The sequence below is a fragment of the Microtus ochrogaster genome, chromosome 4 (genome assembly GCF_000317375.1).
Source record: "Microtus ochrogaster isolate Prairie Vole_2 chromosome 4, MicOch1.0, whole genome shotgun sequence".
In the NCBI taxonomy this organism is placed as follows: domain Eukaryota; kingdom Metazoa; phylum Chordata; class Mammalia; order Rodentia; family Cricetidae; genus Microtus; species Microtus ochrogaster.
In genome coordinates this window covers 46,681,879-46,696,115 of record NC_022011.1, presented here as the reverse complement: position 1 = coordinate 46,696,115, position 14,237 = coordinate 46,681,879, and the positions used below count along the sequence as shown (strand labels likewise).

The 14,237-nt window shown below is 53.3% G+C and overlaps 1 protein-coding gene across 2 annotated transcripts; it reads left to right on the top strand.

The window, feature by feature from the left end:
* Positions 1–5,826: 5,826 nt before the first annotated feature.
* On the top strand, positions 5,827–13,970 carry Dolpp1 (dolichyldiphosphatase 1). 2 transcript variants are annotated; one of them, XM_005346129.3, is made up of 8 exons: positions 5,831–6,234; positions 9,398–9,498; positions 9,685–9,769; positions 9,866–9,965; positions 10,064–10,162; positions 10,584–10,712; positions 11,067–11,156; positions 12,563–13,970. In XM_005346129.3, exons 1-8 carry the CDS (start codon positions 6,159–6,161, stop codon positions 12,597–12,599), a joined length of 717 nt encoding a protein of 238 aa, XP_005346186.1. In that variant the 5' UTR covers positions 5,831–6,158; the 3' UTR covers positions 12,600–13,970. The 2 variants fall into 2 exon arrangements, with proteins under 2 accessions (XP_026634647.1, XP_005346186.1); XM_026778846.1 differs by lacking the exon at positions 11,067–11,156 and having other exon boundaries at positions 5,827–6,234.
* The last annotated feature ends 267 nt before the right edge of the window (positions 13,971–14,237 follow it).

The window sequence follows — 14,237 nt, the reverse complement described above, 5'->3', positions numbered from 1 at the left end:
GAGACAGGATTTCTCTGTGGCTTTGGAGCCTGTCTTGGAACTAGCTTTGTAGGCCAGGCTGGTCTCGAACTCACAGAGATCCACCTGCCTCTGCCTCCCGAGTGCTGGGATTAAAGGCGTGCGCCACCATCGCCCAGCTATTTATTTATTATGTATACAACATTCTGTCTGTGTGTCTGCCTGCAGGCCAGAAGAGGGCACCAGACCTCATCACAGATGGTTGTGAGCCACCATGTGGTTGCTGGGAATTGAACTCAGGACCTTTGGAAGAGCAGGCAATGCTCTCAACCTCTGAGCCATCTCTCCAGCCCTTAACCTGCTTTCTTATAGAACCCAAGTTCACCAGCCTAGGGATGGCACCAGGCACAATGAGCTGGGCCCTCCCACATTGATCATTAATTAAAAAGATGTCCAATAGGTTTGCCTACAACCCTATCTTATGGAGGCCTTTTTGGGGGTTGTGTAGTTTCGTTTTTTGAGACAGTTTCTCTTTGTAACCGATCTGGCAGTCCTGGAACTTGTTCTGTAGAGCAGGCTGGCCTCAGATTCACAGAGATCCACCTATCTCTGCCTCCTAAGTGCTGGGATTAAAGGTGTGTGCCACCACGGTCCAGGCTGGAGGCATTTTCTTAATCAAAGTTCCCCTCTCAGATGACTTTAGCTTGTGTCAAGTTGACATAAAACTATCCAGCAAAGTGTGTGTGTGTGTGTGTGCGCGTGCGCGCGCGCGCGCATGCGTGCATGTGCTGACTCACACACAAGAGATCAGGTGCCCACAGATGAAAGAAGAGTCAGATGCCCCTAGAGCTGGAGTTACAGACTGTTGTGACCGGTTTGATGTGGGAATAAACTCTGAAAAGACCAGTACACACCCTTAACCATGGGCCATCTCTCCAGGCCCTGGTTTGGTTTTCTGAGGCAGGGTCTTGCTCTGTGCTGCAAACAGACTTTGAAATCCATCCTCTTGTCCCCTGTGCACCAACCACACTCATCTGGTGTCTTTAACTTCACAATCTTGGGGCTCCACAGCCTCCATGGAAATCAGTTCCTTTGAGGGCCAGGACAGCACCCAAGCTGACTGCATTCTTTATTTATACTGGGGAGTGGCTCATGTCCTGTCACTGTTAGGGGCTCAAGCATTTCCAAAAATAAATGACCTCCAATCCTGAGGGCAGCTAGCTCTCAGCTGGCTTTGTACATTCTAATTTCAATGTCACCGCCCTGCTACTGCCTCCAGAGGATGAGCTAGAGATGACAGCTTCCATCCTGAGACCTGTGGCTACAGGGATGCCTGGCTCTTGGCCTTAGAAAGGGCTCTGGGGCAGGCAGGCAGCATTTTGGTTCTAAAAAGGCAGGGTGGTCTTGAACCTGTCAGGCAGCCCTGGGCACCAGTCCTCACTCTGCTCTGTTGCAGGATATTTGATCACACTGTGAACCCCAAAATTGTGTTGTTTACTGGGAAAACCTGTTTCTAGTTGTGTGGCTCAGCCCTAGGAAACACCTTTAATCCAAGAGCTCTGTGTTTGAATATTGTAAACAGGATTAAATAAAGTCAACCACAAGTCTAGAGGCGGAGCAAGCAGAGGGAGTAGAGGAAGTCAGGAGGATGGCTAGAGACATTCAGTTTGAGGAATTTTGCTTGAGATGGTGTAGGAGAAAGGCCCTTTTTCTGGGATGTCCGTGGAAGAGGAAGGTCAGCTGGGTGCTTTCTCTGCCTCTCTGAGCCAGCAGGATTTCACCCTAACCACTGGCTCCCAAGTCCTTATTGGCAAAATTGAAGGTTTGAGATTTTTATAAAAACAACACTGCTACATAGTGGCCCCATGCCTGTGGCAGATGCTGGAGGATGCACTGAATCTTTCTGCTTCCATCCCTAAACTGGACACATGAAGATCTGCCTGGCAAGGGAAGCACAGTGGAGCATGCCTATAATCCCAGCACTGTGGAGGAGGCTCAGTACTTCAAAGCCACCCTCGTGAGTTCAGTGAGTTCAAGACCAACCCGGACTACATGAGACCCAGTCAACAAACAAACAGAAACAACTGGAGGGATGGTTCAGTAGTTGAGAGGTGCTTTCCCAGAGGACCTGGGTTTGATTCCCAGTATCCACTGGCAACTCACAAGGATCTGTAACCACAGTTCTGGGGAAAATCTGATGCCCTCTTCTGGTCTCCACAGGCATTGCATGCACATAATATATAGACACACACAGTATATAGACACACACCATACATATAAAATAAGAATGAGCAAAATAAGCATTGTCCCTTAGGGCTGCTGTGACTGGAATAAGGGACTAACAAGGAGCATCTTTTTTTCTTTCTAAATTTACTTATCATGTATACAGTGTTCTGAGTGCATGAATGCCTGCCCACCAGAAGAGGGCACTAGATCTCATTATAGATGGCTGTGAGTCACCATGTGGTTGTTGGGAACTGAACTCAGGACCTCTGGAAGAGAAGCCAGTGTTCTTAACCATTGAGTCATCTCTCCAGTCCAGGAGAAGCATCTTATGGGTTAATCAGAAGGATTTCAGATGCCATTGGTCTAACTCTCCTCTCAGAGGGAGAAGTGGGAGGCAGAGCCCCTCATCTATAGCGGGTCTAACATTGTCACCTCTGCCATGTCAGGGGACCCTGCAGTGTCTCAGCAACACACTCAGGCACACCAAAGATACCAATGGGTTTACCGACCTCTCTAGACCCATATGGGAACTTTAGCTCAGCCCACACTTGAGATGGCTGCCCTGGTCCTACACGTCTTCCAGGAGTCAAATGGGAAGTAAACTAGTAGTTCACACCGGAGACAGCACACAGCAAGGCCAGGTGATAGCATGAACAACTCCCAGGCAGTGCCCAGTGGGAGAAGCCGAACGTGCAAAGCATGGTTTTACTCACAGCAGGTGCAAACCCAAGCATGCCATGTGTAGCATTAAATGCCACCCAGAGTGACTGCACAGGCCATCCCTCTCTGGGGAAACCTTTTATCTTTTTTGAGACATGGTTTGGTTTCTCTGTGTAGCCTTGGCTGTCCCGGAATTTGCTTTGTAGAGCAGGCTAGCCTCGAACTCACAGAGATCCCAGAGATCCACCTACCGCTGTCCCCCAAGTGCTGGGATTAAAGGTGTGCACCACCACTGCCAAACTATCTGGGGGACTCTTACACAATTATTTTTAGCTTCTGAAACACAATGACCTATATCCATCTGGTTTTGGGAACTTTCTGTAAGAATGTCATATATGCTCATATATATGGCTGATTTTGCACTCCGACTCCTCCTGCCTTAGCTTCCCAGGTGAAGAGATTGTGAGTGTATACCACCAGGACTAGCATCAAAGTCACATTCACACACAAGTTGGCTTTCAGTTTGTATTTTTTTCCTTCTATTTTTGAGGCAGTTTCTCATGTATCCCAAGACCTCACTATGTGGCCTGAGAATGACCTTGAACTCCCAGTCCTCCTGCCTCCTGGGATTACAGGATGTTCCATCTGACCCATCCTTTCTTTTCTGAGACAAAGTTTCATTCTGTAGATCAAGTCTTTGGACCTTTCTATGCAGCATGGCCTGGAATTCCATCCTCCTTCCTCTGCCTCTCAGGCACTATACTTTTAGGACAAGCCAACCAGTTACATACTTTCATAAAGAATTAGCAAAAGTGGTGGCTGGAAAGATGGCTCAGAGGGTAAGAGCACTCACTGGCTGCTCTTCCAGAGGTCCTGAGTTCCCAGTAACCACATGGTGGCTCACAAACATCTCTAGTGGGATCTGGTGCCCTCTTCTGGTGTGCAGGAATACACTGTATACATAATATATAAATAAACCCTTTAAAAAATTAGTAAAAGCCAGGCGATGATGGCGCATGCCTTTAATCTCAGCACTTGGGAGGCAGAGGCAGGTGGATCTCTGTGAGTTCGAGACCACCCTGGTCTACAGAGCTAGTTCCAGGACAGGCTCCAAAGCCACAGAGAAACCCTGTCTCGAAAAAAAAAATAAAAAAAAATATATATATACATATATATATGTATATATATATATGTATATATATTAGTAAAAGCAGGCCGGGTGTAGTGGCACACACCTTTAGCTTCAACACTTGGGAGGCAGAGGCAGGCAGGTCTCCGAGTTCAAGATCAGCCTACATATCATCTACATAATGAGTTCGAGTTCCGGGCCAGGCAAGATTACATAGTAAGACCCTGCCTTTAAAAAGGAAGGAAGGAAGGAAGAAAAAAAAAAGCAAAGCAACTTATCTAGAGTTCCCTATCTTCAGCACCATGCCAGCCCTCAGCGCCTCAATGGTCCAGCTCACCTCCCCCAGCATCCTGGTTCCTCTGCACAGCCAGGCTGGGCCACAAGACAGTGATATGTGCTCTCTTCAGCCAGAAACTCACCCCTAACTCCCACACTTCTTCAGCTCCTCACTCGTCACTTCCTCAGGACCGCTCTCCCTGTGAGTCAGGGACTTTGCCTCTGTGGGCCTGTGGAGGAGGGGCTAGGCAGCCTGACTGCGCACAGCGCCCTGTCTCAGAGAACTATTCTAGGAAGCCCATGGCCATTCTTCACACCTTTCTCTCAGAGGCCAAAAATGGCAGCACCTGAGAGCGCTAAAGGCAGGTGACCCAGACAAGTTCAGGCTGGGCTGTGGAGGTGGAGGGGAAGCTGAAACAGCTGGGGGCAGGGGTTTCCTGATCTCCCCAGCCTATTCAGACTAACCTCGGGCCTGGCTTCTGCAGTCTGCCAAACTACACCACTCTAGCGAATGACCGCTTTGCTGTATTCTGACTCCACCTCCCAAGTACCATCTTATTCATTGAATATGTTTTCTAGGTCATGTATCAGGTACTCGTACTATGACATTTATCAAATACGCGACTGTCTGGTTGGGCCAGGTTTTGGATGTAAGTTGCCTATTTTTTTTTTTAGGTGGAGTTACAATCACTTGTATCAGATCTACTGGGTTGACCCAGGCCCCAGACAGATCCAGGAACCTGCCTTTTTATTGTACGTGTACGTGCTGCGATGCTCAGGTCAGGGAACCATTGTCTTCTGGCAGAGACAGACAAGGAAATAGTTACCGTGTCTTGTAATGCAGCAGAGACGAGGCAGGCAAAGCGGGTTCAACTGTAGGAGAGCACTGGAGACCCCCTCTGTTTTTTTGTTTGTTTGTTTTTTGAGGCAGCCCACAGTGGTCTCGAATTCACAGAGATCTTCTGGCTTCTCTTAACCTTGGGAACCTGTAAGTATGAACTGATAAACCAGACTGAGCCAGGAAATGGGGCAGGAGTGTGTGTGCCCACCCCAAGCAGAGGAACAGCATAGGTAAAGGCTTGGAGACAGAATAACTGGCCTAGACTGTGGGTGGGAGGTGTGGCTGCTTCCTCAAGAATGTTTTGGAAAAATAGAGACGGGTACATGGAACATCTGGACTTACTAAAAATATTCCCAAGTGGCCTTACTTACTACATAGCGTAATTGATGGAACCAGTTAAGACGCCTCGTATGTGCTCCGTCCCAGGAGTTAACAAAAAGGCTCCTTTGCATACCTGTGCCTCCTGTATGTCAGTTAAAGGCAGAAAAATTTAGTTCTAGGTCTTTTGCCTCAATTTACGTTTATGGGCTGGAACAGTGAGGCAAAACAATGCTAAGAGAAGCCTGGGCTTCACAGTGACACACTCACTTTGGTTTTCAAAATGGGTCGATTCAGACTCGGTTGTGCTGAGGCTCCCTTTCCACCGGGATCAGGGTTGCGCGAAGCCTTTACTCTGGGAGCAGGTGCCAGCAGAACCAAAGCTCCCACCAAAGCACAACACGCCCCCCGAGATAACGCCTGATTGGCTAGTCCTGTGCACACTCCGACCCAGGCTTACCTTTTGATTGGCTGTTCTGCACTCTGTCCTGCGATGGAGCCCTCCGTTCTCCTGATTGGCTAGATAACTACCTGCGCTAGCCCAGGATTGGACACTGGCAAAGCTGCGAGGGTCCCCGCTCTCTGATTCGCCGCGCGGCCCAGCCTCACGGCCTGCACCCTGAATGGCTGCGCCACTACCTGCAATCGGCCTCGGATTGGGTGCGTGGCGCCTCCCCGGCGTGATAGGTCAGGACCACCGCCCCCCTTGCTCCCCATTGGTTGCTCAGCCAAGCCCGGTCTCCGGGTAAGATGGCAGCGGACGGACAGTGCTCGCTCCCCGCTTCATGGCTGCCGGTGACCCTCACCCACGTCGAATACCCTGCAGGTAAGAAGCGGCCCCGGGCCGGAGGACGATCTCCGGGAGCCGGCACCCCAGCCCGGGGCGCTCTGGGCCGCGTGGGCCGGCCTGGGGGCGCAGGAGGACCGCGATGGGAACTGTCAAACAGCGAGCCATGGAGGGGTTCGGCCGGCGCGCGCGCCGCGCAGGCGCAGTGAAACGGCGATGAGCTGGGCGAAATTGTGAGCGCCTGGCTTGTGCACTCTGCGGCTGCGCGGCCAAGTCGCTCTCCGGGGTCCCGGGGTGCTAGTGGACTGTCCTGGGCCAGAGGTCTGGGTGGGGCGGGCAAGGATCTGGTCCTGGACCTTGTCCCTTGTGCCCCGCCCTCTCCTGAGCCAGAGAGGCCGCACTCCTGCTCGGGCGTGCAGGGAGTTGCCAGTTTCCTTCACTGTGCTGAGGGCTGCTTGCTGGAGCAAGCTCGCTGTTTCAGGGAGCCTACAAAACTAGGCCAGGTTTGGAAGGGTTTTTGGCGCCACGCCCTGAGCAGCGGGGCAGAGGCTAGCCACCCAGGGGCCACAGAGCCCCCGGAGCTTGACTTGTCTGAGCTTCCATCCGACACGCCTCTGGGAGTGCCCGCCTCTCTGGTGGGAAGGTCCATTAGCCACGGTTCTGAAGTTCCGGCTCCGTACAGAGTGGTACGGAGCTTAGGCCTTGGCTGAGACGTTTCCCTCGGGGGGCGGAGGCGCCACCACTCCCGTCACCTCATCTTCTAAGTGGCTCAAGAACAGTGTCTCCTTTCTGTAATTCCGTGTGCCTCAATGAACACAGACCTGAGAGGTGCTGGCACAGGGCCTAGCTTGTTCGCTGTGGCGAGCACTCAGTAAATTACCTGTAGTTGCTATCTAGCTTGGTAGCACCCTCCCTGGGTAGATGTTGGTTGCTAAGCAGCTGAGGGCCTCTTGCTGACCTCTGACTCGGGGAAGGGAGAGCACAGGGCCACAGGCAGGGAGAACTTTGGCTCTGGGTGTGCTGTCTATACTTAAGGTGTGGCAGTTCCACCCAGGGTCAGGCCTGTTCACCATCCATCCATCCACGCATTCATTCATTCTGCATCGCCTCGCATCTCCCAAGGGCTAGGCCTTGAGCCGGCTCTGGGTTTGGAATGGCGAAGGCCTTGCACTCTTGCTCTGTGCAAAGTCTCTGCTCCAGAGGAGGGAAACCAGGCCTGGAGAAGGGGAGAGACTTGGTTGAGGCCTCCACACCTTCCTGACTTTCCCTCCCTGGCTTCAGAGAAGATTCTTGGAGGGCTCGAGACCTCACAGATGAGAAGGCAGCTGCCACTGGGAACACCATGACATGTGCAGGCCTTGTGTGATGCCCATGGTGGAGCCTGGCGCATCTGGTGAAGTCCAGCCCTCTGCACCCCTGGGAACCCCTGCTCTACATACCCACCCCTCTATATACTGAACACTCTCCCTTTACCTGTTTAACGTGGTGTCTGATCCCTGTGGGGTGTCATACATTGCTCCACTCAGAGGATAGTGGGGTGCAGAGATATGGTCACTACCCTCATGAGACCTGAAGTGTAAGTGTGCAGAGAGAGGCACCCACCCCCAGCTACCGATCTAACTAGTGGCTCATGAGCCTTGGCCCAGTCGCAGGCCTGCCTCAGGCTGAGGGCTTTGTGCGGTCTGGGGCTGTGCTGGGTCTTCGCTTGGTTTGTTGCATTCCCCTAGGCCGCAGCCCAGGTGGAGGAGCCCACGTGTGCATGGGTGCAGAAGTAGGACAGCACAGTGTGCTTGGGGACCTGGAGTTCCATCCTGCAACTGGAGCAGAGGCTGGGGGGAAGTGGGCCAGGACTGTGCAGAGCCAGGACTGTGCAGGGCCAGGACTGTGCAGAGCCCGGTAGGTGGGGCCTAAGAAAACACTTCCCGAGGACAGGGGAAGGGTGGCCAGGGTCCCTAGCAGTGGGTACAGGGAGCCTGAAGGTCTTGCTTGCTGTAAGGCAACCTGAGGATTTGGTCAGAGGTTCAGGGGCCCTTGTCATGCCCTGTTCTCATGGCCCAGCCATTACCATTTGAGTTGTGTCAGAACCTCAGGCCTGGGGAGACATGGGCTCAGAGAAGGGTGGGTACTCACTCAGTATTCCCTAGTGGGACCATGCAACATGAGCCTTTGAACTTGGGTTACTGGCCAACTTAAGTCAGGTAAGGAATATGTGCATCTATCTCTTAAGGCCTGGAATCTTCTCTCTGCCCTCTGTGGGAACCTGCCTGCTTGTATAAGGCCAGTCTTCTGCTATGTGCCATTTCCCATACTGGGTACCCCCAGCCCCTGTGAGCCCCACTGTGGGAGTGCCCTGTGTGACAGAGACCATGCTAGGCATTTTTACACCGCTTCTTCTTAGCTGTGGGGAAGATGCCCCCCCCCCACACACACACAGGAGAGACTGTGGTGGTCTAGGGAGGTAAAGTCCTTACCTGAGTTCCTGCAAGCAGCTCAGGCTGCTAAGGAAGTGAACGATGGTTCCTTAATTAGCCACTTTGTCTCCATGGTGAGTGGCCTTTGGAGCCTTGCCTGTGAGCAAGGGACCATGACTGTACTCTTAGCATCAGCCTCTGACCCTCAGAGAGTCCAGTGGTCCTCACCTGGTCCATCCAGTCTTTAGCGGGAGTGGAAAAACCAATGTCTTACTGCGGCAAGGCTCTGAGAATCTGTTGACTTTGTGGGTGGCCACTTTGAGCTGGCTCTACTGGAGTCTCCTGAGTGCCTCTCTCTGTATCTGGTGTCTGGAAGAGCACAGACTTCTCCAGAAGACCCAGCCCCACCTGCAGCCCAGACATGTGCAGCATGTTGCACCTTGGGGTTCAGACTCCCCCTCTGACAGAGCGATGTGTATGGTCTCTAGACCAGGCCAGAGACTGGGGTTCATCCAGGTTCCACCTCTCTCAGGTTATGCTGCTTGAGCAAGGCACATAGCCATGCTGAGACTTAGTTCCTTCTGTAAGATGGGGGCAAAGAGGCACCTTCTCAAAACTCATGGCGTGTGGTCTTTCCTGGTTGGTGATGCACCCCTTCCATCAACCAGGGTCCATGGCTGTGGCCCTGCACTCTGGGACCGCCTCTTTTGTTAGGCCCTGCTGACTTTCAGAGAACTGACCCCTCTTCTGATACCCATGCCCTGTCTCATCCTGTTCCTCTGTCCCTACAGGTGATCTCTTTGGCCACATCCTTGCCTACCTGAGCCTCAGCCCTATCTTTGTTATTGTTGGTTTTTTGACCCTCATCATATTCAAGCGGGAGCTACACACGGTGAGTTCCGGCCCCACCCTCTTTCAGTCTTTTTGCCCAGAACCCTCTTTTGGTCTGCAAGGTTATAGGGTCTCCTAGTTGTTTACTCATGGTTTGAGCTGTCCAATCAGAGGCCATGATCATGGGGATTGGGTGGCAGCCAGAAGGTATGCAGAGGCCCAACTGAGTGCCCATTTTTCCCAGCAGATTTCATTCCTCGGGGGCCTGGGACTCAATGAAGGTGTCAACTGGCTGATCAAACACGTCATCCAGGAGCCTCGGCCCTGTGGAGGTAGGGCTGGGAGTTCAAGGACCCAGGGCTTCATGTTGGACATTATGAGGAAGCCCATGTCCTCCCATGATGCCCTGTTCTTTTCTTCTCCCCCAGGCCCACACACGGCAGTGGGCACTAAGTACGGGATGCCCTCCAGCCACTCCCAGTTTATGTGGTTCTTCTCTGTCTATTCCTTCCTGTTCCTGTATTTAAGGTGAGCTTCTTGCCCCACTCCCACCCCTGCTCGGGGGCCGTTGGGAGGCCCTTGTTCAGGCTGTGGGCTGAGACTATCTGATGTACCTCTTTTTCCAGAATGCACCAGACAAATAACGCCAGGTTCTTGGACTTGCTGTGGAGGCACCTGCTCTCCCTGGGGCTCCTCACTGCAGCCTTTCTCGTCTCTTATAGCAGGTATGAAGGAAGGAGCCCCATCCTGCAGCCTGCCCACTGGGGTCCTGCTAGGTTCTTGGTCTCTTTTGAATAGTCTCTGTGACCCCTGGGCCCAGAGGCTCCAGCTGCCCTGTCTAACAGCAGGGTAAGCTGCAACAGCAGCTTCTTGTATTAGCCATTTGTCCCCAGCTTCCTGGTGGGGCGGGGGTAGGAGGGATGCACCCTTGAAGACAGGCTCCAGTTTAAGCACTGACCAGGAAGGAGGCAGATCTGGAGATGCATGGGCTGCTCCTGCGTCCCTGCTGCAATTCTGAAAGTGCCTCTTCCATTTGAGTCTTCACATCTGCACACCCAGGGGCCGAGGAACTGGCCCTTGGGCAGGGCTATCGTGCAAGCCCATCCCTGGTTGGTTCTCATGAATTTCCCTCTGGCTTTATCGCAGGGTCTACCTGCTGTACCACACCTGGAGCCAGGTACTCTATGGGGGTATTGCTGGAAGCCTCATGGCCATCGCTTGGTTCATCTTCACCCAAGAAGTCCTCACCCCACTGTTCCCCAGGATAGCAGCCTGGTAACCAATTCCCCATCCCTTCCCAGCACCTTGTCCCTGCCCCTCCTGCAGGTGTGACCATCTTTGGAGAGCCTGGTGTCCGGGATGGCCCAGTGCCTGGACCTCTGGTGGCATGAGGCTGTAACACCCACTCTCCTGCTGTTGCCTCCCCCAGGGGCTTCTGGGCCTCGCAGGCTTAGCAGCCAGAGTGCCATCATCTGTCCTTGCTTCTGCACTTAGAGACTCAGGAGGCAGCAAGAGTCTCATGGAGCAGTGGAGGAGGCTGGAGGGCTCCAGGAACTGTTGGGATATCTGGCTTGGTGGTAGGCTCATGCCCTCACCATGGCCCTGGTTTTTGGGTATCTGTCTCTCCAGGCCCATCTCCGAGTTTTTACTCATCCGGGACACGAGCCTCATTCCCAATGTGCTCTGGTTTGAGTACACAGTAACCAGGGCAGAAGCCAGGTGAGTTCATGGGACAGCAGTCACTCTACACTGTCCTCCATTTGGAAGGTTCCTCCAAAGCTAGATACTTGCTTCCATTCTGACCCAGAATTTCTCTATGCACCAGTGTTTTCAAATGGAAAAAGTGAGGCCCAGAGAGGAGGGAGCCACTTGCCTGGGCTCTGTCTGTGAGTGGGTGGGGAGCTGGTTACGCTGGCCCAATGTGAGCATTCATCCTCCCCAGCACAGACACAGAGCTGGGCCTCGGGTTTTCAGGGCACACGAGTGTGGCTGTCCTAGAACTCTTCAGTTCTGTTAGCTGGTAGGCTGGGGTACACTGGGCCATCTCGAAGCTGAGCACAAGTCAGGGCAAAGCTGGACTTCGGTGTCTCCTGACTCACACTCTTCTACTTAACTCTTCCCCAGTCTGGGGTGGAGTTCTTCAAAGGTGGAGGCCAGCCGCTCCCTAAACTCTGAGCAGAGCTGAGGCAGGTCAGGCTCCAGAGGATGCCACTGGGCAGTGTGGACAGTGTGGGTGTCTGGCAGCTAGGAGAAGTGTTAGGACATCAAGGTCCGCATTATCCTAATGAGCTTGAGGGCAAAGCCTGGGATCCATGAGGAAAGGGGATTTGAGGGTTAGGGCAGGGCAATCCCATTAGTGACAGAAAGGCCCCAGATGCCTCAGGCTCAGCTCCCCACCTGGCTCCAGAGTAGCCAGCCCTGCTCAGCCCTGCTCAGCCCTGCTTTCCTGCCAGCTGCCACCTGCCTTCATCCTCTGCTCTCCCTGGCACCTGCTCCGTGTCAGGCTTTGTGCAGGGGCTGAGCACAGTGAGACAGCCATGTTCCCACCCTTCTGGTGGTCAAAGCAGCAGGGATCTGTGAGGATGGAAGGGCTGGGGCCACAGTTAACTTTCTAATTGTGCAGGTACCTTACCTGAGCACTGTTATGTCTGAGCCTCAGCTAGCCCCCTCCAGAGCACAGCGGTGATTCTTCCTGTGTCCCTCCAAGTAGATGCTTCCTCCCAGGCAGCCCCCTTGAGTATACCTTCCTCTGCTTGCATACCTACCTCCAGAAGAGCATACCACCTTTTTGTAGCTGCTTTGGGGGTAGCAGCAGAACTCCCCACAAATAGACAGACCCAGACAAGTATCACTGACCTTTCTCGTCTTGACCCAGCCCTATCTTGCCATCCCCTTATTCAATTCCTGAGTTCCAAACCTGGGCCATCATGATACAGCCCAGCCTAATGCTGGCCCTTTTCAGGTTCCAGCCCATGGCAGGAGCTCTGATTGCCCTGGCCCTGGCCAGGGTGGGTATGGTTGGGCATTGACCTGTCTCGTTGAGACTGAGCAGGGAGGGAGAATAGCTGTGGGGCCTGCCACTCAATACCAGGCATCCCCACATCTAAGCCAGTCCCATTTTGCAGGAACAGACAACGCAAGCTGGGAACAAAATTGCAGTGACTGGTGGGTGTTGCTGGGTCAAGCCTCCGAATCTGGCCTGTACCATGCCTTGCATGATGGATGGACATGATGATGGACGGAGGGGTGAAGCAGAGACCTCTACAGACCCAAGTCACCAAGTGGAGCCTTTTTCTTTCTTACTTTAATTTTAATGGACATGGTGGACCAAAGGGCTGAGTCAGGCCCTCAGCGAGGACCCTGGGAGGGCCTGCTCCCTGTGGGTCACATGGCCAGAGACCCTGGTTCTGCTGCTGTCCGCTCCTGACTGGGTGGAAAGTGCTCTTGGCATGGGCCCTGGGTTGGATAGAGCATGGGGGCTCGGTCCTCTGGTCTTGAGACCAGGAACTCCAGGTGGCGAGTGCACACTATTTATTTTTTGGGATTATGGAGTCTGGGCTGAAGAGGCTGCTCTGCGGTGGCTGCCCTGTGTACAGAGGGGCCCAGGTCAGCTCCCAGGCTGTGCCCTGAGCCACAGGTTGGACAGCCTGCCTCCTGTTGGACCTGAGTGGAGCCCTGGGGCCTGGAGCCCATGAGTGAGCATCCCCTGCTCTCCCTGCCACCATTGCCATTCCAGAACCTTGTCAGTGTTTCCTTGTCTGGGAGCAGGGCCCAGAGTGAGCACCCATCTGTCGGCTGCTATCATTGTGTTCTTCCCTATATCAACCCAACATCACAAGGGCTTTCTCTGGTCCTCTATCCCCAAGACAGTAATCCCTTCCCGACAAAAGAGCCTGCACATATGGGTAAGCACACCCAAGCGTTTACAGCTCCTTTTGTCTGGCCATCCAGTAGCATCTGTCTTCATTCCCACTTGAACAAAGCAGGAACCAGGAGCTAGGATTCTGGCAGTGTGGCTGTGCTGACACCCTCCCCCATCAGCTGCCCCGTGTGCTCTGGATTTCTCCCTGTCCTTCTGGCCTGCCCTGGAGGCTAGAAACCTGTGTGGGTTGACCCTGGAGGCTGCCTGGGTGTGGGCTCTCTGATCCCCACCTGTCCAGCTGCAAGGGGTCCCTCTTCGGGCCTCTCTCTGAGTTGCCCTGCCACAGTTGTGGAGATGCTTCCAGAACTGAAGCAGCCCCTGGGGACTGTGTTTGACACCCCCTCCCCCCTTTTCTTTGTGGAGGTTCCTAACCTGCTGCTGAAGCACAAGTTTTTGGTGCTTTCCTTTCGTGTTTGTTAAAGGCTGTGTCCAAGCCCCTCGAGATGCCAGGGCCAGGGCTGGTTTCTAGGGAGGTAGGTCAGTCATGTTTCCTCTTCTTTCCCTAGGATTTTTATTTTTTACTTTTTGCCTGAGACAAGCCAAGTGTGAGGTGGTTTAAGAAAATAAATGAAATTGTTTACTATTGTTTTAAAATAAAATCTGAAACTCTGGAGACTGAGTACACATTAACTGAGCTCATGGGGGGGTGGCCCTCTGGGGCAGGGATGTGGTAAGGCCCTGAAGCCATAAGCATTTCCAGGATACTCAGTCCCTTCTAGCCCTGAAAGTGAGGTTTTGAATGACCTCAATATCTGCCACAGGGGCTTGCCAGCCTCTGGTGCCTATGTCACCACAGTCTGTCACCCAGAATAATCATGTCTGTGCTCCCGTCAGATGCCCTCCCTGCCTGGTAGAGGCTAGCTCTGGCCAAGGGTTCC

Coding starts and splice junctions, on each gene's coding strand:
- Dolpp1 (XM_005346129.3), top strand. CDS start 6,159: ATGGCAGCGGACGGACAGTGCTCGCTCCCCGCTTCATGGCTGCCGGTG. Junction 9,499..9,684: donor TCAAGCGGGAGCTACACACG/GTGAGTTCCGGC, acceptor TTTTCCCAGCAG/ATTTCATTCCTCGGGGGCCT. Junction 9,770..9,865: donor GGAGCCTCGGCCCTGTGGAG/GTAGGGCTGGGA, acceptor CTTCTCCCCCAG/GCCCACACACGGCAGTGGGC.